Genomic DNA, 27,616 nt, shown 5'->3' on the forward strand with positions numbered 1-27,616 from the left:
TCAGGCAGTTAAAGGTTTGGGCCTGATGCTATCAACAACCGCTGAGATGACGGCGCCCACAGCCTTTGCTCCATTCATCAGGGCATGCTCCACCTGCAAAGCACACCAGGCCACAGGGCAGTCAGCACCCATCTAGCCTGGCACCCTCTGCTGCCTCTGCCCCACCATTCCCCTTCAGGAACCAGCCTGCCTGGAGTCTTTTCCCAGAGAAAGAACTAGCCCGTGCTATCATATATTTCCAAAAATTCTAGAGCTGCGAGAGACCAAGAGAGGCCAGGACTGCTGGAGACGAGCACCCAAGGCAGACAGGCTTTCTTTCCCTTGGGAAGCATCCAGGGGTCTTGGTCCTCATCTTCCTGCAGCACAGGGGCTGGCTCCAGGTGGGGCTTAGAGGCCACTGAGCCCTCAAATGGGGAACCTGAGAGCCAAGGAGGGGAATTCACTTGGACAGAATTGCAAAGTAAATGAATATCCAAGGTTAGCCCTTGGCTGGGACCCCCTGACTCCCGGGCCCAGAATTCCTCAGAGGGTTTCAATCATGCCCTGCACCCTCGGGGGCTTTTCTTCACATACAAACGTTCATGGGATGGGAGATCCCTCGTATCAGAGCCCACCAAGACCCTGGGCACTGGTGCACACAGAGTGAAGCACAGGCAAGCAGAGGAGGCAGAGTCCAGAAGAAGGCAACCAGAAAGCACAAAGAGGAGCTGGAGCAGGTTGGAGGCCTGGCAGTGCTCACTGAGGGGCATGAGACAGCAGAGAGACCAACCATAGGATTTGAGCCCAGTCAGTTCAGAGAACAGAAGAAACAGAAGAAGAAAAAATGGAAAAATTATGATCCACCTTTAACCCTTGATTTTTGGCATCCAGTTAAAAGGAAACAATACACGTTCGTCAGTTCATCTCATGAGGTTTTTGTCAAGGGTCAGCTACTAACAAGAACCATCCAGATTCTTACAGATACTTGGGCTTTCAAGTCTCTCGAACGTGTACTCTATGTACCACAAGACTGATTAATTCATCAATGCCCTGTACGGCAGGGGGTGGGAGCGTCACACAGCCAAATGCAACAAGAGGCAGGCAGGTAGGTAATGGAGAGGAGCAGGGAACACCAACTCCCACACACCGCTCAGAGACACAACCAGGTCCTGCTCACTATGCAAGAACACTGGCCCAGTGGCCTGATCAATTGGTTGTTCAAGAAAAGCTGGAATCCAGACCTCTTTATGTAAAACGTCTAGATTTTTAAATGTTGGCAAGTAACTTAAAAAACATGTGATAACAACAGATCCAAGATGAGACCAGCAGTCTGCAACTTTAACATTAAGCATCCGCCTCAAGTCTCAGAAACCGAGCAACTAGACAAGAGACCACCACCCTGGCTAAGGGCCGAGCTGGGACTCCACTCAGGTGGTGTTCCCATCAACACCAATGCTTTTTCTCCACCTCCATGGGGGAGCAGAGGTGCACATACTTCCTGAACCACAAGGTCCTGTAAAAACAGAAAGCCCAGCTCACACAAATAGCATGAGGAAGCCAGTGATGGGCCACACTGATCCCTGATGAGTTGACAGAGCCCAAGATAGCTCCATGGGAAGCCACCGTCAGACTAAGTGGGACCACACCTGCTGGCTCCTGTGCACGCCGTATCTGAGGTCGTTGACGAAGTGCTCACAGTTCCCTTCGATCAGGCTGTACTGCACGATCTTGTTGATCATGTTCTTCGTGCGCTGGATGATCTTGTCCACCGGCAGGGGCAGGTAGGTCCCGTCCAGCTTGTTGTTGATCTTCCAGGAACACCCGTGCAGCACATCCTGCAGGCGGCTATACTTTACGACTGCACGGTTGATGAAGACAGAAGTTATGCTACCAACCTCAAATTCCTCACCTGGAAACCAAAAGGAAAAGAAGAAAAAAAGTGGGAAAGCTGCTAAGGGGTGGGGCGGGGCGCTGGCTCAGCCCAAGGCTTCAGGAGGGTCTTGGATTAAATGAACCTCAAAGGACCAACTTTCTAGAGAAGCCTTTGGCCTGCACACTCCACTCCCACAGGAATCTTTTAATATCCACTCCAGAAGCTCCTTAGGCTGTGGCCCTGGACTGGCCAGTACTGACCTGACCAAGCCTGAGGACTTGAGTCTTGTTTCCTAACCAGAGTTCACTCACCTCTACCCTCTGGATAAGTGTCAGCTCTGGGTAAAGGGTGGTCATATTCACAATTACATGCCCCCGTCAGGTGAGGACAAGCGGTCACAGCTCTGAATGTCCACTTCCACCAGTGCCCACCTACATCCCCTGGGACTTCATCTCTACTCAAATACAGGGATTTTTATGAAGGGTTTTTTTTGCAAATGGGCTGCATGTCTTTGAAAAAAGGAGAGAGATTTGAAAGCTGCTGCCTTATGTTAATCCTCGGAGGAGACAGAGACTCAGAGAGGTTGAAGAACCTACTGAAGCCAGTGCATGGTCATTTAAAACCAGCTAGAAGAGAGGATTTTGAATGCTCTTACCAAAAACAAATGATAAATGTTTGAGGCATTGGATATGCTAATTACCCCCAATACATAACTACACCTTGTGTATCAAGACACCACACTGTACCCCATAAGTATCTATCATTAATGTGGCATATACAAATAAAACTGGGGGTGGGGGGAGATTGTTTTTTCACTGCAACTACTTTGATAGGCAAATCCATGTTTCCCCACCACCACCTCTTTGTAAGGTGTCCAAGAGCATGAACTGTTCCTCGTTCTTCTCCTCAGAGAAGAGCAAACTTAATAAGAGCAGGCAGTAGACAACTGAACATTCGGGAACAGAGATGGCAGAATTCATTTTTACAGAAAGATCTGAGGGGGGTGCATAGTGTTGACCATTTCTTTGCTTATGCAAGAGGGGAGCTCATGGACTGCGTGTGGAAAGGGGAGGTGGAGAGGAGTTTTTACATTCTTCAATTAGGCTCTAGACAGGAAATGCAGACAGGAAGTGGGTGGGGCTGAGAAGAGAAGTGGCAGGAAAGGGGCTCTGCTCAGTGGTAAGGTCCCAGCAAGGTGAGAGACTGGGCCAAAGCAAAAGGACCACACATGGGGATAAGTGTTGACAACAGGCTGCGGCCACAGGCCTGTGGCATGTTATTCTTTGGTAATTTCATTCTGAACAGTCAATGGGATACTAAAGTCAAATGTCCTCAGAGAGTAGTGACCAGTGACTTCTTCCCCCACCTCCAACCCTGCCCCCCAGGCACCATCTCCTGAGGCCACCCTGAGCTATATTCAGTTTTAATTGTTTCCCCTTCTGTTCCAGTCCCTCTCCACAGTCACCACCTGGTCCCCTAAAATCTCCACTAAACTTCCATTCACCCAAGTTCAACGTGAGGCTGGAGTTAATGCTGCTTTGAGAACAGATGAGCCCTGGGTCTACATTTAGGGTAAAGCAGCAAGAATGAGGATGAAGGTGTCACAGGAGAGCTCAGGAGCAGGAAGCAGCATTTGGAGATAACGGGAAGGAAGTGACATGAAAGCATCCACCACCACCCCCTCAGGGGTATCTGCAGAAATATGAAGAAGGACGCTGAACTGCTGTCAGTACAGAACGGAGGCTCGTGTTTTTCTCTGTAAAAGTGCTCTAGAGGGCCAGGGAACTCAGGGGACACTCTGCATTTGTGTCACTCTCAGGCTGGACACTCAGTGGAGACCAGGCTCTACTTCACAGTTAATGAAAGTCCAGGAATGTTCAAGGGTGTTTTATTGCCAGAGAACGGCAGCAGCTGAGGGACATGGTAACTGACTATACTTCTATTTATACTGATAACTTCAATGTCAGTATTTCAGTCTTGTCTCCTCTCTTACTCGGAGGAGCCAGATGGACCACATAGTCATCTTCTACATAGATGGCCCAGTGCTCATAGCCAATTCGAAAAATCTCAATCAGGTCTCCGGGTCTGGGTCTTGGTTTGACCTGTAATTGGGGAGGAATAAAAAAAGAAGGATAAACTGCACAGACCCAAGGAACTCCCAAGACCCCTTTTGGGGATGAGTGAGCTACAGTTCACATATAGATCCCCTCCCTGTAGTTCATCTCTTAAAAAAAAGAAAATGAAACTGGAGGAAGCTCCACAGAGGACTGCAGGACGCCCCTCTCCTGCCACCATCCGCATGATCAAGCCGTCAGGGCCGTCTGTGCAGGGATCACGCACTGCCTCAGCTCCGAGTGCACAGTCTATGCCTGTGATGAGTGGCTGGGCTACTTGAAGCACTTCTCCTTTGAATGAGCATGTTGCACTTTCGGAGGAGAAGGCACTGCAGGGGCACTGAAAGGGGGGGACCCTCAAGAGTTTGGGACCAAGGAAGGCAGGATGCTTGCTGGTCAGTGGTGTGGTATGAGGACCACAGGTAGAGCTCTGTCTCATCCCAGAACCCTCAGCCCTATCCACCTTGTAGTCTTGACTTGGTCATCACATTTCTGGAGTCCACTTAATAGGGAAACCAGGGTCCAAAGCCCTCCTTCCCCTGCCGGCACCCTGATTTCCTCTGCAAGGCCCCTGGATGGGCCACCTCCTCTGCATGCCCACACCACCAGGGGCTGGACCATTCCAGGCCTGCTTGCACAGACTGCACACCAGCTCCAGCCTGGCAAAATCAGTGAATCTGTTATCAAGGGAATTGAACCACATCTCCCCAACAAAAGGTCTGAGCCTCTTCCAAGTGTGTCCTTCCTTGAGCACTGTCCCTCGGCCCTGGGAGACACTAGAGCATGTCCTTGTTTCTTTAATCATGGTTTCATAATTCTTTAAATTCCTCCTGTTTAAACTACTATGTGGTTTCTGTCTCCTGATTGGATCCAAACTACTGGTAGACTATCTGTCAAAGAGGCCTGAAGGAGAGAGTGTCCATCTAACAGGCATTGTGTGTGTGCATGTGTGTGCATTTCAGGGAGAGAAGTAGAGAGAGAATGAGGCCATGATGAGCATCCACATTGTTAAAATACTTGTCAAGGGACTGTGGTTGTGGCTCAGTGGTAGAGCGCTTGCTTAGCATGTGAGAGGCACTGGGTTCGATCCTCAGCACCACATAAAAATAAAAAATAAATAAAATAAAGGTATTGTGTCCATCTACAACTAAATTTTTTTAAAAATGTACTTGTCAAGCACTCCATCTGTGTTAGATCCCAGGGCACTAGGAATTTCCCAGAAAAGAAAACGGTACAATCTTTAATGGTACAATCTTTAATGTACACAGTGAGGTGGGTATGTTGGTGAATGTGAGAATGCATGTTTGTGTAACATAAATGTGCCTGCTTGTGTGTATGTGAATGTGTAGGTGAACATAGATGAATATGCATGAATATCTGAGAGTGGCTAAATGCGTTCACATTACACATATATGTAGCAAAGCCTCAGGTTCCCCTGATAATGGATTTCTTGTAATAATCAGAGTTCTTTTATCCTTGTTATTCTAGTAGTTGTGCTCAAAAGCATAAAATTTCCCCCTAAATTCTTATTCCCAGGCTCCTCCTGCCTCCCAAACTATGGCTGTTTTTCCAGGAGTCGTCCTGGGAGGAAGCCTCTGCTCACCAAGGCCTGCCTGGGCAGCAGGTCAGAGGTATGAACTACCCCAACCAGCCTATCTGCTTTCCAATTGCATTGCTCCTTACCCAGGGCTGCAATGAGTTTCTCACTTAGTCTAATTTCCTCAGGGCTGTTTCTCTCCTCCCACTTCCCAGCCTGATTTTTCCTGGCTGAGGACAGTCATTTGCCAGAGGAAGAATTTGCAGAAGTAAAAATGGCTCTTGTACTTATTTCTTTAAAAGCTTTTCTATCATTTACATTCCATAAGGTGTATGCATTTTAAGTGTACAGTTTGATAGCTTTTATAATTTATAGTTTGTGCAACTATCACCACAATCCAGTTTCAGAACTGACCACTATACCCTGAAGATGCCCCATGCCCATTTCCAGTCCTTCCTAGTTCCTACCCCACCCCCAGACACAACCTGTCCCCATACCTGTCACTTCCCTTTCTCTCTACCATCCCCAACCCCAGCCCCAGGCAACCACTAAGCTACTTTCTGTCTCTGTAGATTTGCCTTCTCTGGACATTTCATATAAATGAGATCAGTCACACAACAGGTGGCTTTTTGTGTCTGGCTTCTTTCACCCACAGTAATGTGTTGTCCCATCCACATCATGTCAGATATATCAGGGCTCCATTATTTGGAGGCACCACATTCTCCTTCACTGATTTTGTTCTTTGTTTTTGTCAATATTATTTTAAGTATTCTAGGTTCTTTGCTTTTCCATACAAATTTTAGGATCACTTAGTGTTGGGGACCACAAATCAAGTCAAGATGGCGCCTGGCAGTTTGCCAGGAGGAGTGGTTTGTGAGGCAATGCTACCGAGCCATTAAGATGATAGGGATTCCTTATTGGCCGATTACTGTAACTGGATGATGCTAATAGAGTCAAGCTGTGTGTAATCAGTTAAGTATATATACCTCTGCTGCTTTGCAATAAAAATAAAGCAGCTCCCGCTACCTTGGGTGCCCGCTACCTTGAGTTCTCTCTCAGTTCCCGCTGAGTTTCCCCACAATAAAGCAGTTCCCGCCTCAACCTTCAAGTTGCTTGTCACCTCCTGGTTATTTTGCCCAGCCGGACTGCAGCAACTTAGTAGATCTATATTTTTTAAAAATACTTGTATTTCAGGAGAGTTTGCATTTAATTTATGCATGGACTTGGTAAGGGGTTTTCCAACCCAGACATGGACTGTCCTTGCATTTATTTACATGTTTTTTACTCTTCCTCACCAATAGTTTATGGTCATATTTTATGTGTGTTCAATTTATTTCTGAGTATTTTTATGCCATTATGAATAGTTATTTTCTTAATTTCTTTTTCAGATGTTTTACAGCTGAAATATAGAAACACCCAGTGGTGTTTTTGTGAATTAATCTTGCATCCTGCAATGTTACCAAAAGTATTTATTCATTTTAATTGCTTTGTAAGTGTGTTTTTATACATGCATCGATTAGAAGTGATGAGACTGAACATCCTCACCTCGCTCCTCATCTACTCACTTGCCATTCAATATGTTAGTTGCATGTTTTCATAGGTCCTATTTTTCAGGTTAAGAAAGATCTTTTTTTAAGAGGATTTTTAATTTTTTAAGAGAATTTTTATCACGAATGGCAGCTAGATTTAGTCAAATGCTTCTCCTGGGTGTTTTAGTCAGATTTTGCATTGCGGTAACCAAAACATCTGACAAGAATGACTTTGAGAAGGATAAGTTTATTTGTGGCACATGGTTTCAGAGGTCTCAGCCCATTAACAGCTGATTCGGGGTCCAAGGTGAGGCAGAACATCCTGGGGGAAGGGCCCAGTGGAGGAAAGCCGCTCAGCTCACCTGAGTCAAGAAGCAAGGGCCAGTGGGAGTGAGGAGAAGAGGCCAAGGGGAAGACGAATACTTCCAGGGCACGTGCCCCCTCCACAGTGACCCACCTCCTCAGGCCACGCCCCACCTGTCTACAGTTACCACCCAGTCAGTCCATTCAAACTAGGATGAACTAATTAGATTATAGCTCTCATAATCTAACCATTCCACTTCTGAATATTCCTGCATTAAACAGGTGATTTGGGGGGAATACCTCATATCCAAACAATAACACCGGGGACATTGAGAGGATCCTATGATTATGGTCCTTTGGCCCATTAATGGTGTTTTACATTAATAGATTTTGGAGTGTCACACCAAACTTGCATTCCTAGGATAAATCTCACATTGCCACTGTGCACAACCTTTTCATGTGTTGCTGAATTCAGTTTGCTACAATTTTTCTGAGGATGTTTGCATCTATATTCTTAAGAGATAATAGTGTCCAGTTTTCTTTTCTCTGTGTATCTTTGTCCTTCTTTGGTATCAGGATAATTACTGTCTTCATAGAATGAGTAGGAAAGCATTTACTTTGTCTGTTTTCATCGAGAGTTTCTGAAGGATTGGTAACTTTTCCTCTTTATACATATGGAAGAATTCTCCAGTGAAGTCATCTGAGCTAAGCCTATTGCTCCACCCTCTGTGCTAGAGATTGAACCTAGGGCCTCAGGCAGGCTAGGCAAGCACTCTACCAAGTGCTACATGCCCAGCCCTGTACAATTCCTTTCTGATGTATGTAAGATTGGTGGTGAGCCCCTTCTTTCATTCCTGATTTTGTAAATTTGAGTTACCTCCCTCCACCCACCCTCTCTCCCTCTCTCCCTCTGTATCTAAAAGTTTGTCAATTTTATCTTTTTGAAGAACCTGTTTTTGGCTCTGTTGATCTTTCTCTATTCCTTGTTTTATATTTCATTGATTTTTGCTTCAATAATTATTTTCTTCTTTGTGGTTTCTTTGGGTTTAGTTTACTTTGTTTCTTTGCTATTTTCTGAAGGCAGGAGATTAGATTGCTGATTTGGGGTCTTCTTTTCTAATGAGGGTTTACAGCTATAAATATTCTTCTAAACACTGTTTTAGCTGCATCTCATAAAACTTCAAATGCTTTGTTTGCATTTTCATTCAGCTCAAAGTATTTTCTAATGTCTCTGCTTCTTTTCTGACACATGAGTTATTTAGAACTGTTTTAATTTCCAAATACTATGATTTCCCAAACTGTTATGATGTTATTTCATGTGATCAAATGAAAAATTTCATATTATTTCAATCTCTTTAAACTTATAGACACTTGCTTTAGGTCTTAAAATAGGGTCTACCCTGAAAAACACTCATGTACACTTGAGATGAAGATATATTCTGCTGTTGTCAAGAAGTGTCAGGACAAGCTGGACTGTTGTTCAAATTTTCTATAGTCTCATTGATTTCTTGTTTAGTTGTTCTGTCCATTTTCAGGAGTAAGATATTGAAGTTTCCAAACTATTATTTATGAATTGCCTATTTCTTCTTTCAATTCTATCACGTTTTGCTTCATACATTATAGGGTTATGTTGCTGGGTGAGCATGTGTTTTCATAATTGTTATATTTTTCCAATGAATTAATTTTATGTCACTATAAACTGTCCCTTTTTTCTTATAATATTCTGACACTCCTGCTATCGCTACTATTTACCATCTTTTTGTATCCTTTTACTTTGAACCCATCTCTAACTTTGGATTTAAACTTTGGGTGGGATACGACTCAACCTTATGCTACCAAATCAGATGACCTCTGCCTTTTTTGAAATATTTAATCCATTCACATTTAATCAAGTTGGATTTATGTTTGTCATTTTGCTATTGGTTTTCTACAAATTGCATGTCTTTTTTTGTTTGTTTGTTTGTTTGTTCCTCCAATACTCTTTTACCAATTTCTTTTGTATTAAATACATACATAACTTCCAATGTATCATTTTCATCCCTTTGTTGAGTTTTTATATTTTTAATTATCTTCTTGTGCTGATTGCTCTGTGGTTTTCACAATATGCATCTTTACTCATCACTATCCACTTTAGGGTAATGTTAACTGAATTCCAGGAAAATGTGGAAACTCTGCTTAACTTTGTTTAACTCCCTTCCCTCCCCTCTCCCTTATCCTATTATTGTCAGACATATCTACATAAGTTGTAAATTCAATATCATGTTAGAAATATCATTTTATACAAACTTCCATTTTTAAATTAACTAAGGGAGGAAGAACATACATGTATAATATAGAGAGAATTTTATATTAACTATGTATCTGTCATTTCTGGTGCTATTTCTTTCTGTCTAGTTTCATATCCTGATTTGATGGAGCTTTTTTTTTAATTGCACTATTGTTATCATATTTATTACATCTTTGCATGCCAGAAGACCAAGGACAGAACTGAAAATTATTATTTCATCCAATTATCTTTTAAATGAGCTTCATGCTCTCTTTTATAATGTAATAACCTTCCTGGTACTGTGATGGCTCGGATCTGGAATGTCCCCCAAAGGCTCCTGTGTTGAAGTGTGGTCCCCAGTGCAGCAGTGTTCAAAGGTGAGGCTTTGGGGAGGCGACTGGCTCCTGAGTGCTCTGACCTCAAGAATGGATTCCTCCATTGGTGATTTCACAGCTGAATGGACTATCAGGAAGTAGAATCAGTTGGAAGATATAGGTCTCTGGGGCATGTCCTGGAGGGGTACATCTTATCCAAAGCAGTGGGGACAGCAAACCATGGACTAAAACCCTAAGCCAAAATAATCTTTTCTCCTTTAAATAGTTTCTATTAAGTATTTTGAGAGACAGAAAACTAAGCAGGTGCTTCACATTTCCTCGTGTGGATTAGAATTACTCACCTCGGGCAGCCTGCAATCTTGGCCTTCCATGGTCATGTGCCACTGAGATGACCATTGTTATCAACATGATCTCCGGGCCATGGCACTTCCCAACTGTGCTCCTAACAAAGTTGGTTTCCTCGGCTGCCACTGTCAGGGCTCCCGGGCGGCCCAAACTGCAACCCGCAGGTCTTCCTGACGTTCTGAGTTCCACAGACCTTCTCGAGCTGACACTTATCAAGCGCTGTACGTATGCCTCTGCGTCTTGAGCAGTTCTGTCAGACCTTATTTTTGCTTTTTGGGGAGAGGATGTGCTAGAATCTGAACTTAGCTATTCCAGAAATCCTGCTCACTGTGGGAGGATGACTTTTTATGGGAACAAAGCAGACGGTGTACACCACAATACTTCATAAAAGGAATCCAGGCCAAGAGAAATTAAGTGATCTTCCCAAAGCCGCAGAACAAGTCTGTGGGCCACAGCCAGGACCAGAACTAGGTTCTAGCCACACCAATTCTTCTGCCTTAAAGGAGAAGTGCGGTGGCAGTCAGCATCCACTAGAGGGCCCCCCAAGCCAGGCTTCTCACCCAGAAAGCAAAATTACAGGGCAGAACTGAAACTGGATTTCATATTCTTTTGCCCTGGGACCAAGGAAAGAGAAATGGATATAGCCCTCCTTATACCCTGGAAGGTGGTGTGTCTGGGAGCTAAGGGTTGTGAGGACAGCAAGTAATGGTGACACTGATTCAGAAGTGATGCGATTATGGCAGATGGCACGCGATGGATATGGTGAAGCAGGGATGGGGAGAGAGGGAGGGAAGGAAGGGGAAGAGCAGAGAGGATCTTTCTCTTTTGAGAACATTAAAAAGGAGCAATTACCAATTCTCCTTGTGACTCAAATGTTAATAAGAGTGTATCATGTCTCCTTAAGCAAATGCCTCTGCCTTGATAGATGGTGGAGGGATCTAAAAGCAATGTTTCAAAATGTCCACGAGGAAGTCTGAATCCCAAGCATTTTCAAACTCTTTTTTAAAAAGTGAACACAAGCCAGGCACAGTGGCTCACACCTGTATTCCCAGCAGCTCAGGAGGCTGAGGCAGAAGGGACCCAAGTTCAAAGCCAGCCTCAGAAACTTAGGGAGGCCCTAAGCAACTTAACTTCTAATTTATCATTTTAATGATAAAATCCTGTCTCTAAATTTAAGAAATAAAAAGGTCTGGGGATGTGGCTCAGTGGTAAAGCGTCCCCTGGGTTCTATCCCTGTACCCCCCCCAAAAAAATTAACATAGGTTCAAATTTTGCATGTGCTGATACAGGTAAACAGTTGAGTTACCTTTAATTTACAGTTTAAGTATATACAGATCTTTGATTCTCAGATTTTCTAATTAGTTTTTCCTTTTGAGAGAGGGAGATGACTTACTCCCTTTAATGTCTTTAACTGGACACGTGCACTAACTAGCTGAGGCCCTTACTACCCTTCTATATGCATGACACACAAAAGCCCAGAGGCCTGTCCTTACTGATACGGTTACCTAAAGGCCATTAACATCTAAGTCCTGACTCTGGACAGGAAAATAAGAAAGGTCCATGGATAAAGGAGCAATAAGTGTAGATGCAGGTGCAGAACTCAAATCCCTCAAAGTCAGCCATGTCTGCCCCTGATCAGGGTGGAGACAGAGATGGCAACAGCAACGCCACAGGGAAGGCTCTGCTGAGTGGGTCCACAGGGACACCCAGGTCAGATGTTGTGTTACCCTGAACCAACCCCTGACTCCATCTCACTCTACCTGAGCGCAAACCCCTGTCCCTGTGAGTCCTGCCCAGTGCCATTCCCCCTCCACCCAGGCCATCAAGCCGGCTGGACAGTCACATCTGTTCTTCCTGGGAACATGTGGTCCCCTATAGACCTACTTCCCTACCAACCACATAGCCAATGACTTCCCACCCCTGACAGCACAACAACAATCAAGCCATCGAAGGATTCTTGTTGTTCTTTCCTGGAACAAATGAACACAGCGAGAATGGGTAGTGGTGCCAGTCTATGCCAGAGGAAAACCCAGTGAAATCTGACTTCCAGCCATCAAGTGATTCCAACCACAAGCTTTGTGGCGCAGGAAACAGAAATCCCAGGACTGTGGGGAGTAGGGGAGAACTGGAGGATTTGAAGGAATTTTCTTTCTTTAACACCTGAGAGATTGCCCCTTGAGGGGACAGTAAGGTCAAAAACTGAATGAGATTCACACAGACCTAAGATTCATCGGAGCTACCCACTTTCAGTTTTCGCCCACTGTAAACTGATTGTATCAGGCATGGTTCTCAGTCTTGATCACACCTTGGGATCACCTGTGGAGTCTTGAGAGGTTCAGAAGAGGCTAGCGCATGGCCTAGGTGCTAGAATTTCAAGCACCATCCAGCTATACTAAATAAGGACAAGGTTACCCTGTTTTGGAGACTCTTCCAAGTTCCCCTCCTTCTCTTTCTTTACTTTTCCGTCTTCCTGGCCTTTTGTGAATCACAGGAACCTGTCTCTGTCCTCCCAAGGGGCCTCCAATCCCACATGATTCTCCAAGCTTCAATTCCAGAGTAAGGTTTTCTTGACTTCTCTCCTTGGAATGAGCTGTTATTTCAAAACCCTCCCTTTGTGAGCTATTTATTTCCTTCGTCCAAGCTGACAGCTCAGCTCTGGCCTTGTCCCAGAAGTGGGTACCCACTTAGAAAAACTGGTCTTACGTAAGGCCTCCTAGGTAAAAGAGGGTTCTGAAAGTACTATAAATTCAAGAGGTGTGGTGCAGGGAAGGCGTGGAGCCTCAAAAGTTGATGACAGAAAAGAGAAAATATCCATGAGAATCGTTCCCTGCCCCACACCTTCAGTTTCCCTTTCTGCGGTTGTGATCTGTGGTCAACCACAGTCCCAAACTATAGAGGGAAATTTCCAAATTCCACACAATTGAAATTGCACACTGGTCTGAGCAGCACCTCGGGCGAGGCTGTGGGAGAAGGAAGGCGCCTGGCTGTGGTGGGGGCTGAGGCCTTTCTGATGTGGACTCAACAGGAGACAGAAGGTGAGAAATCAGAGACAAGGAGGCAGACAACTCTCATTGTGCTGGCTGTGAAGGGAGGAGACACAGTGGAAAATGCCAGGGCCTGGGGTGGGGGCACCTCCTAGATGGGAAAAACAGCAGTCAGTCGTATAAAGCCTAAAGCCAGGAATGAGGCTCTGACAGAGAGGGAGACGCTGCAGATGGCAGAGAAGGAAAGTTAATCAGCAACCAAAGGAGTCCTGGGAAAGAAAGCAGAGGGGCCAAGACCAGGAGCGCTGAGGACTCAGCCTGAAGACAGAGAGGTCAGAGAGGGCCTCCCTGAAGACAGAGGTGTGTCTTCAGGTGATTTGCTCACAGCCTCGCCTGACATTCTCCTCCAGCAGTCTCTGCACTGCCCTCCAGGTGGAATGATCTCCCAGATTTTCACATAATTTTCTCCTTCATGCCTTTGACATCTCAGCCTAGATCTGACTTCATAGAGGTCTCTCCCAACCATGCAGTCCAGAAGCCACCGACTGGGGGCGCTTAAACAGGCATTCTCTTCCCTACTGTTCTGGAAGCTGGGAAGTCCACCATCAAGGTGCAGCAGGCAGGAGTCATTCTGAGGACTCTCGAATAGCTGCTCTCCCACTGTGAGCTCACATGGCCTCTTCTTCATGTGTGGTACAGGGAGTGGGTGGGGAAAAGAGAGAGAGAGCTCCCTGGTGTTTCTTCCCTTTCTCTCTCCCTCCCCCTCCTCCTCCCCTCTGCCCCTGCTCTCCCTCCCCCTCCCCCCTCACCAGTTGTGTTTCTTCTCTTAAAGGCACAATCCTATCAGCTCACCACCCCCATGACTACCCTCAACTACTTCCTTACTCCAAATGCAGCCACACTGATGGCTTCGGCTTCACATATGAATCTGGAGGAGACCTACACACCTAGTGCCTAACAACTCCCACGGCTGGCTGGGAAACCAGGGAAGAACAGTGCTGGCAATATGGAAAGACCAAGACAGGAGGAAGGAAAAAGACTGGTTCATCAGAGGAAGGGAGACAAACACACAGTGGGCGGGATGGCTGGTGCACGTGAGCAGGCAGATGAAGACAGCGATGACATGTGGACACAGGGAATAGAAAGGGAAAGGGAAAGGATGCTGTCAGGTGGGTGTGGGCCTATGTCCATGTCCAGAAATCGCTAAGGCCTAACTTCTGGAAAACAGCAGGAGTTCCTTACGTACTGGAAGAACAAGATGCATTTATTTCATCTGCTCTCCTCTCTTGGCATGAATTCACCTATTACAAAAGCAGTGATTCCATGCATTTTAAAGAGATGTACATGGGTTGGTGACAGCAGCAGAAACAATAGTTTGGTGATTGCAGGGTTGCATCCAGAGCTGCACAGTGGCCTGGGAGAATAAGTAACACTAGAGAAGGTAAAATGAGCATGCCCACCAAAGATACATGCAGAGACACAGACCTCCACCAGTGTCAGGCAAAAACAGAACGGCCTATCATGGCAGGTGTTAGTCATAACTCTCCACAACAGAGAAAAGTCATGAACCCATGTGTCAATGTCACAGAAGGTCCCATATGGGGAACTGGTAATGACATTGCTTTTCCTCTTCTACTATAAGTTTTTACTTTCTTTTGTTTCCACAAATAACCCAGGAGGACCTAAAGAGCAAGAACAAAAATATCCTTCCAGACCTCTGCTGAACTACAAACTACAAAGCAGCAATGCTATGAATACCCTGTTTCACTGTTCCTGAGTCAGATCCTTACTTTCAACTCTTACTTCACGTTTTGCCAGTAATATGTTGTTCTACAGGTCTACTTTTTGCTTATAATGTTACCAAATGGAATTCCAATGGTGATCCATAAAAATAACAAGTCTAGCAGCTCAATTCACAATAGCTAAAATATGGAACCAACCTAGGTACCCTTCAACAGATGAATGGATAAAGAAAATGTGGTTCACATACACAATGGATACTCGTCCTTTAAGAAGAATGAAATTATGACATTTGCAGGTAAATGGATAGAGCTGGAGAATATTATGCCAAGCAAAATAAGCCAGTCCCGAAAAAACCAAAGGCTGAATTTTTTTTTATATGCAGATGCTAATTCAGGGCAGGTAGGTCCTAGGGAAGAACAGAGGTTCTTTGGATTAGGCAGAGGGGCATAAATGGAGGGGAGAGAGTATGGGGATAGGAAGGACAGTAGAACGAATTAGAAACATTGTTAACCTATGTGCATACATGACTACATGACTGGTGTGATTCTACATCATGTACAACCAGAAGAATGAGTACTCTATACATCATGTACAACCAGAAGAATGAGAAGTTATACTTTATGTGTGATGTGTCAAAGTGCATTCTGTAATGTATGACTAATTAAAACAAATAAAAAATAACAAGCCTTTACAAAAATTTTGTAAACGAGTTATTAAATATTGAAAAGTAATGGCCACCCTGCATCTATAGTAACTCTCTGCATCATAAAACTTGCTAAAGAAGTTGACGTGATAATGGTGTTAAACTGAAATCATGTATGAGAACACTGACCTTGTCCTGTGCAATACAGAGGTCTTATGAATGTTCATAACTATTATCAACTTGTTCTGTTCTGTTCATTTAAATCAGTCCTTGGAAGTATAATTTAAACAAATGGTCTTGAAATGTGCTAGAAAGTGTGGTAGTGTCCTGTGAAAATTCCCTTCCCAGAAAACTTGAAATTCTCATTGGTCATTGAGCTTGATAATTCATTAGTTGACAATGATGACGTAACAACTGACATCTCTATAATCCTAAACAATTGACCTATAGTCTCAACTGATGCTTTCCTCTTCTATCATATAATGAGAAATAAAAACCCATGACTGCTAGAATTATTATTTTACCAAACAGATCAAGAGTCTAATATCATTTAAATGGAAACAACCACAGGGTCATGGTGAGCCAGCAGTAACTGTATAGCCAAGTTCTTCAGCATATCCTGAGCCCCTACAATTTGTCTCCGTAAAACTACTGCAAGAAGCCCCCATATAAAACACTGGGTCCAATCTCTTCATTTTCTTCATAATTACAAACCTCTTAAAAACCTCTTTAAAAGATCATATAGATATAGATATATCCAAGGGAACTGAAAACATGTCTCCTTAAAAACTTATACATGAACATCAATAGCAGCTTGTTCATAGTAACCAAAAGGTGACACAACCCAAATGTCCATCAACTGATAGGTGGGTAAACAAAATTATACACATATAATGGAATATTATTTGCCAATAAAAATGAATGAAGTATAGGTCCATGCCCAAGCATAAATGAATCTTACGGTATTATGCCAAGTGAAAAAAAACAGTCACCAAAATTCACATATTGAAACCATATTCTGCATGAAATGTCCAAAGTAAGTAAATCTCTAGTACAAAAAAAACACTGAGAATTAAAATAATAAAATACAAAAAGTTGTAGCCAATAAGATACAAATGCCATAAAACAGAATCACAAGAAATACAAAAAACATCAAAAATAAGAGAAAACAAAGAAAAAACAATGAAAAAATAGCAAATAAACAAATGATAGACTTTAATCTAACCATATTAATAGTCATATTAAAATACTGGACTTGGGCTGGGATTGTGGCTCAGCGGTAGAGCGCTCGCTAAGCACGGGCGGGACCCGGGTTCAATTCTCAGCAACACATAAAAAAAAATTAAAAAAAAAGGTATTGTGGGGCTGGGGATGTGGCTCAAGCGGTAGCGAGCTTGCCTGGCGTGCGTCCGGCCTGGGTTCGATCCTCAGCACCACATACAAAAAAAACCCCAAAGATGTTGTGTCCGCTGATAACTAAAAAATAAATCTCTCTCTCTCTCTCTCTCTCAAAAAAAAAAAGGTATTGTGTTGTGTCCATCTATAACAAAAAAGATTCTCTCTCTCTCTCTCTCTCTCCTTTAAAAGAATCCAAAAAAATAGAATAAAATATTGGAATAAATATCCCAATTAAAAGATTTTTGGATTGGGTTAAAAAAAAAGTAAAACCAACTTTATGCTATCTACCAAAAATGCATTTTAAACACAAGAGCATGATTCACTTTAGTAAATGCTATTGAGTACCTGCTGTGCCATACTGAGCATAAACTGGTTAAAAGTAAAAATTTAAAAAAATTCATATATCATGCTAAGACTCATTAAAGAAAGGTGGCATGATTATGTAAATACCAAGCAAAGTAGATTTCAAAGCAATGACTATTATGAGGAATGAACAAGGTATTGTCATAAAGATAAAAGAGTAAATTCATCAAGAGTAAACAACAATCTTGAATGTTTCCCTGGAGCTTTGGTTTGTGTATGGTTTTATTTGCATATGGTTTGCATATGGTTTATATACCCTTACCAAAAGGTTGGTGTTACTGACGTTCATTCAACAGGGGTAGTGTTCCTGGGAGGAGCTGTGTGTGGCTTGGCAGGGGCCTATAGGTCATCGTAGTTTTCTGGAAGCCCTGAGTTCCCAAAAGTTCAAGCCTGGCTCCAGCTCTCTCTGCTTCCCTGGTTTGAGACATGACTACTTGTCCTAAAACACTCCCACCATGATGGGATGCCACCCACCACTTTCCCTAGAGGCCAAATCACTGGGAACACCTGCTTTGGAAGTTTGAACCTCCCCAACTGTGAGCCAAATAAACCTCTTTTCTTCATCAGTTGGCTGCCTCAAGTACTTCATTGTTGTAAGGCAAAGTTGACTTGCACACATACATATTAACAGTCCATTACAATTAAGAGTTAACTGATAGCACTGCAAGGAGAAATAAAGTGATCCACAATGTCAGAGATTTTAATACTTCTAAATAATAAAATTGATAGAAAATGTAAACAGAAGATATGAACAACACTATGAACCAGTTTTCCTTAATTAATATTTATAGAACATTCTCTCCAACAATATAATACGGGTTTTTCTCAAGATCTAACAGAACACTTACCAAATGGACCATAATTGAGGCCATAAAAGAAGACTCAATAAATTTAAATGGATTTAAGGAATTCAAAGTATACTTTCTGACCACAAAAGAACAAATCATAAATTAATAGCAGAAAGATATCTTGAAATTTTTCAAGCCTTTGAAAATTAAATATTTTTCATAACCAACAAGTCAATGAAGAAATCATAAGGGAAAAAAGCAAGCACTTTGAATGGAACAAAAATGAAAACATATATATCAAAATTTGTGAAATTCCACCAAAGGAGTGCTTTGGGGAAAGTTTATGGCAATAAATACCTATAATAGAAAAAGAAGGGAGGTCTCAAATGAATGACCTCTATTTCCACCTTAAAATCTTAGAAAAAAGAAGTACAAGTTCAGCCCAAAGTAAGCAAAATTAAGAAAACAAAATAAAGACCAGAGAAAAGAACAGAAAACAATACAGAAAAATAAAATCAAAAACTGGTTGAGAAAAATCAATAAAACTGACTAAAAACCCTAACCAAATTGATCAGGAAAAACACTAACCAAACTGATGAGAGGGAATTCACAGAACACAAATATCAGAATGAGCGAGGTGACATCACTACAGATTCTATAGATAATAAATTGTAAGACCATTATTGTTACAGTTTGGATCTTGAGTGTCCCTCAAAGGCCCATACGTTGAAAGCTTGGTCCTCAAGCATGGTGCTATTGGGAGGTGGTGGATCCTTTAGTAAATGGGGCTTAGTGAAGTAAGGTCATGGGGTATGCCCTGGAATGGAGATATCAGGACTCCATTCCTGTCTTTCTCTTTGCTTTCTGGCCATCATGGCCTCCTCTTCCACCATGATCTACTATGCTGCTGCAAGGCCAAAGCAACAGAGACAAGAGATCATGGGCTAAAATCTCTGAAACCATGAGCCAAATAAACCTTTCCTCCTTTTAAGTTTATTTATCTCAAGTTACTTGTTGCAATAACCAAAAACTGACTAGTGCAATTATGAACCACTTTACACCAGTAAATTTGACAAGTTACTGTGCCGAAGTAGAGAAATTCCTTGAAATAAACTATGAAAGCTCACTTAAGAAGAAATAGATAACACAAATATCCCCATAGCTAATCAAAGAAATTGATTTTACAGTTAGTATCTTTCCCACAAAGAAAACTCTAGGCCTAGATGACTTCACTAGTAAATTCTTCAAAACATTAAAGGAAGAAATCATGCTGGTTGTACACAAGAAAAATCATGAAATAGGAATAATTCCAAATTCATCTTATGAGGTTAGCACTACCATAATAACAAAACCAAACAATTTCAAGACAATAAAATTAAAGTCCAATATATTTTATGAATGCAAAAAAATTCAAACAAAATTTTGTAAATTGAATCAAACATGACATTAAAAGGATAATACATAAAGGTCACATGCGAACTTTCCCCAGTATTACAAGGTTGGTGCAACATCCAAACACCAATCAATGTTATTAAAACTAAAAGGAAAAAATATGTCATCATCTCAACAGGTACATAAAAAGTGTTTTTTAATTGAACATTCATTCTTGATTTGAAAAAAAAACTATCAAGAAAGTAAATAGTACTCAATCTAGTAAATAGTACCTACCAGAAACCTACAGTTTACCTCATACTGTTCTAAAACTAAATGCTTTCCCTCTTAAAGAAATTAGACAAAGATATTTGTTCTCATAATTTCTAATAAGCATTATACAGAAAGTTCTAGCTAGCATAATTTAAGAAAAATAAATGCACCTAGGGTAGAAAGAAAGGAGTAAAGCTGTCTTTATTTACAGATGATATGATCATCTGTCAAAAAGTCTAATGGAATCCATCAAAGTAAGTTACTAAAGCAAATAAGTCATTCTAGCAAATGAATAAGAGATAAATATACAAAACTAACTATGTTTCCATTTACTAGCAACAACCAAAAATTGAATTTTTATGTTAAATTTAAATGTGGGGTGAGTGGAGTACCAAGGAATGAACCCAGGGGTGTTTAACCACTAAGCCACATCTCTAGCCCTTTTATTTTCAGACAGGGTCTTCCCAAGTTGCTTAGGGCCCCACTAAATTGCTGAGGCTGGCTTTGAACTTGTAATCCTCCTGCCTCAAACTCCCAAACCACTGGGATTATAAGAGTCTGCTTGTTGGCCCAGCTTGAATTTTTAAAAAATTTAATACCATTCCAATAGTATCAAAAACATGAGACACTGCCCAAAGATCCACAATATTTCAAAAGATATAAAATATATTTAGAATGAAAATTATAAAACATTGCTAATAAAAATTAAACAAGATCAAAATAAAAGAATACGTTTTTATTGGTCAGAAGTTTCTGTACTTTCATTGACAATTCTCTAAAGATTCAGTGAAATTCCAATCAAAATCTCATACTTTTTGTAGAACCTAGAATGGAAAAAACAACTCTGAAGATTAAAAAACAAAACAGAGTTGGAGGACTAATATTACTTGCCTTCAAAAGTTATTATAAAGCTACAGTAATCAAGATAGTGGGATAGTGGAATATTGGCCTCTCAATAGACACACAGAATCAACAGAACAAAGTAGAGTCCAAAAAGAGACCCACAGCTATATGGCAAAAATACAAAAGCAATTCAATAAAAAAAGGACGCCCTTTTTATTATTAAAATCTTTATTAGTTATACATGACAGTAGAATGCATTTTGACACCTTGTACACAAATGGAACCCAACAGCTCATTCCTCTGGCTGTACAAGGTGCTGAGTCACACCAGTGGTGATGTACATAGAGTAATAATATCCATCTCATTCCACTGTCCTTCCCACCCTCATGCCCCCTCCCTTCCCCTTACTCCCCACTGCCCAATCCAAAGTTCCTCCATTCTTTCCTATCTCGCCATCCCCATTATGGCTCAGTATCCGCTTATCAGAGAAAATATCTGGCCTTTGTTTTGGGGGGATTGGTTTATTTCACTTAGCATGATATTCTCCAATTCTATCCATTTACCTGAAAATGCCATAATATTCCATTGTGTGTACCACAATATTTTAAAATATATATATATAAAATATATACCATATTTTCTTTATCCATTCATCTCTTAAAGGGCTGGTTCCATAGTTAGGTATGTGAATTGAGCTGCTATAAACATTGATGTGGCTGTCTCACTGCAATATGCTGATTTTAAGTCCTTTGGGTATAAACCGAGGAGTGGGATAGCTGGATCAGATGGTGGTTCCATTCCAAACTTTCTGAGGAATCTCCATACTGCTTTCCATAGCAGTTGCACAAATGTGTAATCCAAACACCAATGTATGAGTGTTCCTTTTTCCCCACTTCCTCGCCAATATTTATTGTTGCTTACATTCTTGATAATTGCCATTCTGAATGAAATAGTTTTGATTTGTATTTCTCTAATTGCTAGAGATGAATATTTTTTTACATGTTTGTTGATTGATTGTGTTTCTTCTTCTGTGAAGGTCTATTCAGTTCCTTAGCCCATTTTCTTTTTAACAACTGATACTAGAACAATTGTATATTCTTACGGGAAAAAATAAACTTTGATCCATACCTCACAACATATACAAAAATTAATCCTAGATATATCAAAGATGAAAGGGTAAAATATAAAATTATAAAATATTTAGGGAAAAAAAGAGAAATTTTTGTCAATTTGAAGTAAGCCAAGATTTCTTAAATACAATACCAAAGGCACAATAAAATTGATAAATTGGATTTCATCAAAATTTTAAGACCTGTTCTGAAAAGATAAGCTACAGAGGGCTGGGGTTATGGCTCTGTGTTAGAGTGATTGCCTAGCATGTGTGAGGCACTGGGTTCAATTCTCAGCACCACATATAAATAAAAATTAAGGTCCATTGATAATTTTTTAAAAGTATTTAAAAAAAAGAAAAGCCACAGAGAAAATACTGCAAAGCATCATCTGATGAGGAATTTATATGTAGAAATTATGAAAAATTCAGAAAACATACAAACTGATAGGAAAAAACAGAAACAAAGATTTGAATACTTTGACAAAGAAGATATACGTGGGTATACGTGAAAAGATGTTCAACATCATTAGTCATGAAGGAAATGCAAAATAAAACCAGTATGAGAAACTTAACATCTACCAGAATAAAAAAAAAAAAAAAAAAACACCAAGTGTTGATGAGGATGTGGAGGAACTGGAACTCACCGACACTGTTGGGGGAACATGAAATGACACCTCTTTGGAATTCAGTAATTTAAACAGACTACCTGCCATTCATCTAGCAATTTCATTCCTAGCATCACCTCATAGAAAAGAACATAACATGTGTGTACAAATCCTCACACACAAATGTTCACGACTGCTTTATTTATAGAAGCCAAAAATTAGAAACAACCCAAATGCTTATCAACAGTTGAATGGATAGACAAATCATGATACATCCACATCATGAACTAGTGCTCAATAATTTAAAAAAAAAGGTGGGGGGGAGAAGTATTGACAACAAAACCACAAGGATATAGCTCAAAATAAATATGTAAAATTCTATAAAGAAGATAGACATAAATAGAGCACATACAACATGATGTCACTCCATAAATCTCTAGAAAATGCATACTAATCCACAAAGACAAAGAGACTGGTTGTTACCTGGGGACAGGGATATCATGGTGGGAAAAGGGAGGGATTACAAAAAGGCATAAAAAACACTTTTGTGCTTTATGGATCTCGCTCATTATCTCAGTTGTGGCAATGGCTTTCATATCACAGCTGTATACATATGTCAAAAGCTATCAAATTGTACATTTTAAATATGTGGAATTAAATATGGGTCAACTATACCTTGTAAGATTTTTTTTAAAAAAAAGCATAACCGACATCTCAATCGTTGTGGATCTTTAATAGACACAATATAAATAAAATACAGTGCAATATATAATGCAGTTTCCATAAGGTCAAAATACTCACTCTAAGAATGCTTGCTAGACTTACCTCAATTGCTTGCTTTTTTAACTTGCCCTCCCTCTCAGGCTTGGGTGTTGAATCCAACTCTATACTCTTCTGGGTGGGTGTGGTCTCCACGTTAATGATGGACTTCTCTCTAAATGATTGTTCAATCACATCCTTAACAACACTATTTCACAATCATTGGAAAATCTGTATTACCATCACTTCAGATTTGTGATTTAAGACCTTTCAGGTTTGGACTTTGCAGGAGACATTTCCCCAAGCCTTGTTTCTGTGAAGCCAGTTGCTTTCATACAGAACAATTGCTACTTCTTGGTTTTCTGCTGTCTATTTAAAACGTGACAGCAATGTGTAATGTGAAAGTGGTCAGGTGCAAAATGGAGTCACTGATGTCAAACCCTATGGAAACAGAGCCAGCCAGAGGGAGGCCACGAAGGGTGGGTTTTCATGCATAAATTTCCCAATAATAGGAACTACAGCAAGGAATTCCACAAAAATCACAAACTTTCATAAAGACCACTGCATCCTAGAAAAAAGAATATTTCCAGCAACTAACTGTTCAACTTGGATTGATGCCACCCTTCTCATTGGTCCTTGAACACCCTTATGGAACAGAGTTTATGTAATCCTCCTCATTTTGCCTTTGAAGTTTCCCTTTACCACACTGCCTTGGAACACATTCATGATTTCCATAGCGTGTGCAAGAATCCTGACTTATTCCCAAATAAATATCATAAATTCATTATTCTTCAATTTATCCTTCCTACCCTTCCCCTTCCCCTTTCCCTCCCTCTCTTCCCCGCCCCCTCGTGCTCCCTCTCCCCCATCCCCTCTCAATTGACTTTTCAGTGTTTCTTTTTTTATTTGCTAATCTTTTAAAATGTTTATCAAAGTGATACTATAATATGGACTTAGAGGCTGCTTTTGCCAAAAGCATTTCACTTTGGCCTATCTATGATGCAAAAAACTTGGCATCTTGGGCTTCATTTTGTATCTGTCTCCTTTGCAATGAATCAGTGGCCTTGGATTCCAGCAACTGCAGGTCTACACTGAAAGCACCTTGGGATGTGTCAAAACTATCCCCCAAGCAATGGCAACCTTCTTATTGCCACCTACAATGCCCTGCCCAATCTACAATGATCCTGAGATAAAGATCAGATAATGATCAACTAGACCACAGTTTGACCAAGACTATTGGTCTATGCATACTTCTGATACCCCTTGCTATAAAATCTGGGTGCTCGTGTCAATTGCCTCAAAGACAGAGCTAGAAATGCTGGTTTCTAGTCTGCCCAGTATGGCCATACTGACGAAGGCTCCTTTCCTGCTTTTCACCATTATTTTTCCATTTGGTTTCTGGGGCAAGTGGGCAGACTTGATTTGGTGGAGCCCCTTAGTCCGCCCTCTGGCCCATTACTCAGGTAACAATACTTGCACACTAACTAAAAGAGGAAGGGAAATAAAGCACCTAAAATTTTATAATGAATTGTAAAAAGCCTCTGCACCTTCCCTTCTCATCCCAGGGGAAAGCCTCCTGAACTCTTCAATTGTTTCTTCCAATAATTAGCTCCATATTTCTAGAAATCTTCTTAAGCTACAAAGCACTATAACTGCAAGTTATGTGAAAGAAATCAGTCTATTTTTGCAGAAGAGGACTGAAATGGAAGGCAAGAACATGCCATTGAGATAATCTATTTGAGTGAAGTATTTCAAAGCCAAAAAAAAAAAAATTCCAGGTATGAATCCTATTTGTACTGCCCACTCTCCAACCTTGAGCTAGTAAATCCATGTGTCTGAACCTCAGTTTCATCATCTTTAAAGCAGAGGTGATATCTGTCTCACCTCTGCTAGAGAGCAAAATGAGAAAGCATATCTATACATCTGCTATATCACCAACTCAAAAAATGACTTGTTTTACCTTTCCCCTGGATTTAACTCATCTCCAGAACTCAAGGTGTGTTCAGCACAGGTCTTCTCCAAAATTTCAGCCCCTTGGCCTTTTTGTTTAAAGGAGGAAAGTGGCATGCTTTTAATGAAAGTACATTGAGTCAATCTGCAAGAAAAATTCCATCATTCATTGTTAGTGACTGACCAGCAATACCATAAACCTCCTGCTAAAGTGATTCAAATTTTAGAAGTCTGGAGAAAAACCCAGTGACTAAAATCTGTCACAAGGAATGCCACAGCAATAAGGTCCCAAGCCTAGTGCAATCTATTACCAGAAGCACACCAGCCTCCTGCTCACTACTGGTGGTGGTAGGCTGACTCATACAGAAACCCCCTCAAGATGTGTTTTAAGAACTGCCACCAAAGTCAATTTTTCAAAGCCTTTTCCCAACCAAAGACCCAGTCCTTTCATGCAAAGACTCACCCCTGCTGTATGCATTCACTGAGTTCTGAAGTATCCTGCTGAGGCTGCTTGGGCAGGAACTGGACCAGTGATTGGGATCCCACAGATTCTTCTAATTCAGAGAAGAGGAGTGTTATTTAAGCCACAATTGCCTTCTCTGCGATTGACACCTACGAGAGTGGAGTTGGAGCCAGTACCCTGAGTTATGCAAGGGTGGACGCGGAGCTCAGGTCTACAATGCTGCCTGTCTCCAGGTTCCTCCTCAATAAATTTTGGGATAAAGGAGGTACTGGAGAGTGCACAGCTTCCCAAAGGGGAGACTTTGGGATTGCTGGGGACAGAACCTGAGAGAGGATGAAGAGGTGCGAAGGGAGTCCCCAGATGTCTGGCTCACTTTGGTTAAATAAAAAATGATCATTTGGAAATACCTCCTTACTAACTTATTTAACACGACCAACAACGTCTACAAGGAAGGGTTTGACGGCACCGACCATGCCCAACGACCTGCTGGGATTCGGAGAGCAACCCAGGAAGGCTTCCAGGCCCCCGCCTCGTGGGGACGGTTGGCGATCCCGAGGCAGACCTGAGTGGGGCACCGCTGAACGTCCTGGCCCAGGCTGATCTTCACGAGGCCGGATACTGGCGAGTCTGCGAACGGCCTTGAGGCGCGGCAGGGGCAACCTAGCGAGGTGGCGCGAGAACTTACTATCCCTCGCAGCCGGGCTCAGGCCCATTCCGTGGCTGCGGCCCCGCCGGCCCCCAGGCCTCGCAGGGGACAACGCTCCAGGCGAGTTCCCAATCGGCCAGCCGGGATCCGCGGAGCCGCGGGATGGTGGCACTGGGGCAGGGACGGCGAGGGACAATCGAGGGGGAAGGGCAGAGGAGCGTGGTGCCGGGAACGCAGCGCGCAGTAAACGGCGGCGGCGAACGTGCGCGCGGGTACAACGACGCAGGCGGCGAGCGTGTCCGGAACGTGAAAGAGGCGTGAAAGCAGCGCTCGAGACCGGGCGGGGTCTGGGGGGGGGCGGTGGTGAGGGGACGATCAGGGCGAGGGGCTTAGGTGAAAAGGTGGCACCTAATCGAATGTTATGGAGCAATGGGGAGACGCTTGGAGAGGAGTCTGAGAGGAGATTAGGGAGTTAGGGTTTTAATTTAAAAAAAAATAAGATAAATATATAATGTAATATGTAATATATATAAAATCTCATGGAATGCATGTGGTTATTAAAATTGCTCGTGAGTACACCGTCCTGCTTAAGAATTTGAACACATCTGCTATGCATGCTGCATCTAAGCCTTCCTCCTTTACGCTACCTCCCTGCTCCTTGAATCCTGAGTTTTGTGTCTATGGCCTCCTTATTTGGATTTGGTTTTGGTTCACTGGCTTGGTTGGTTTTTTGAGACAGAATCTCGCTATGATGACCAGGCTGGCCTCGAACTCATAGGCTCCAACCATCCTCCTGCCTCAGCCTCTGGAGGAGTATCTGGGACTAGGGGACTACCAGTGCATTAGTCCTGATGCTCCTGGGTTTGCCCTTTCTCTTTTAAGTTTCTAAATCCCTTCTTTGCATCCCTAATGCACTGTTTTGTTTCTCATATTTGAAACTATAAAAACCAGGGTATGGTGTGGTATTTGTGACCTTCCAAAATTCATAGCCTGAAATCTCAGCCCCTAAGGAGATGGTCTTAGTAGGTGAGGATTTGGGGAAGAAATTAGGTCTTGAAAGCAGACCCCTCATGAAGAGGATGTGAAGAGGATTAGTATACTTACAAAGGAGGCCCCTAGAGAGCATCCACTTCCATCATGTGAGAAAGCAGAAGTGGCTATCTGTGAATCAGGAGTTGGATCCACATCAGACACTGAATCAGCTGTAGAGGTCTCAGGCTTCTCAGCCTCCTGTGAGAAAGAAATCTCTTGTTCATAATATTTTTTAATATCACACCAAAACGGACAAAGAGAATGGTATCATGCTATGTGTTCTCTTCTGCAACTTTCTTCTTTCTATGATATATGTGTATTGTAGTATACAACTGTAATTCTTTAATTCATTTTCTTTTCCTT

The 27,616-nt window shown here is 42.0% G+C and overlaps 1 protein-coding gene across 1 annotated transcript; it reads right to left on the minus strand.

Moving 5' to 3' along the window:
• Positions 1-26,497, minus strand: Plaat5 (phospholipase A and acyltransferase 5). The gene is made up of 6 exons (XM_048789042.1): positions 26,138-26,497; positions 25,576-25,666; positions 23,229-23,337; positions 3,846-3,954; positions 1,626-1,888; positions 1-93 (listed from the first exon to the last, which is right to left on the minus strand). The coding sequence occupies exons 1-6, from the start codon at positions 26,286-26,288 to the stop codon at positions 1-3; spliced, it is 816 nt and encodes a 271-aa protein (XP_048644999.1). The 5' UTR covers positions 26,289-26,497.
• Positions 26,498-27,616: the final 1,119 nt, after the last annotated feature.

Source organism: Marmota marmota, unplaced genomic scaffold (assembly GCF_001458135.2).
Source record: "Marmota marmota marmota unplaced genomic scaffold, marMar, whole genome shotgun sequence".
In the NCBI taxonomy this organism is placed as follows: Eukaryota; Metazoa; Chordata; class Mammalia; order Rodentia; family Sciuridae; genus Marmota; species Marmota marmota.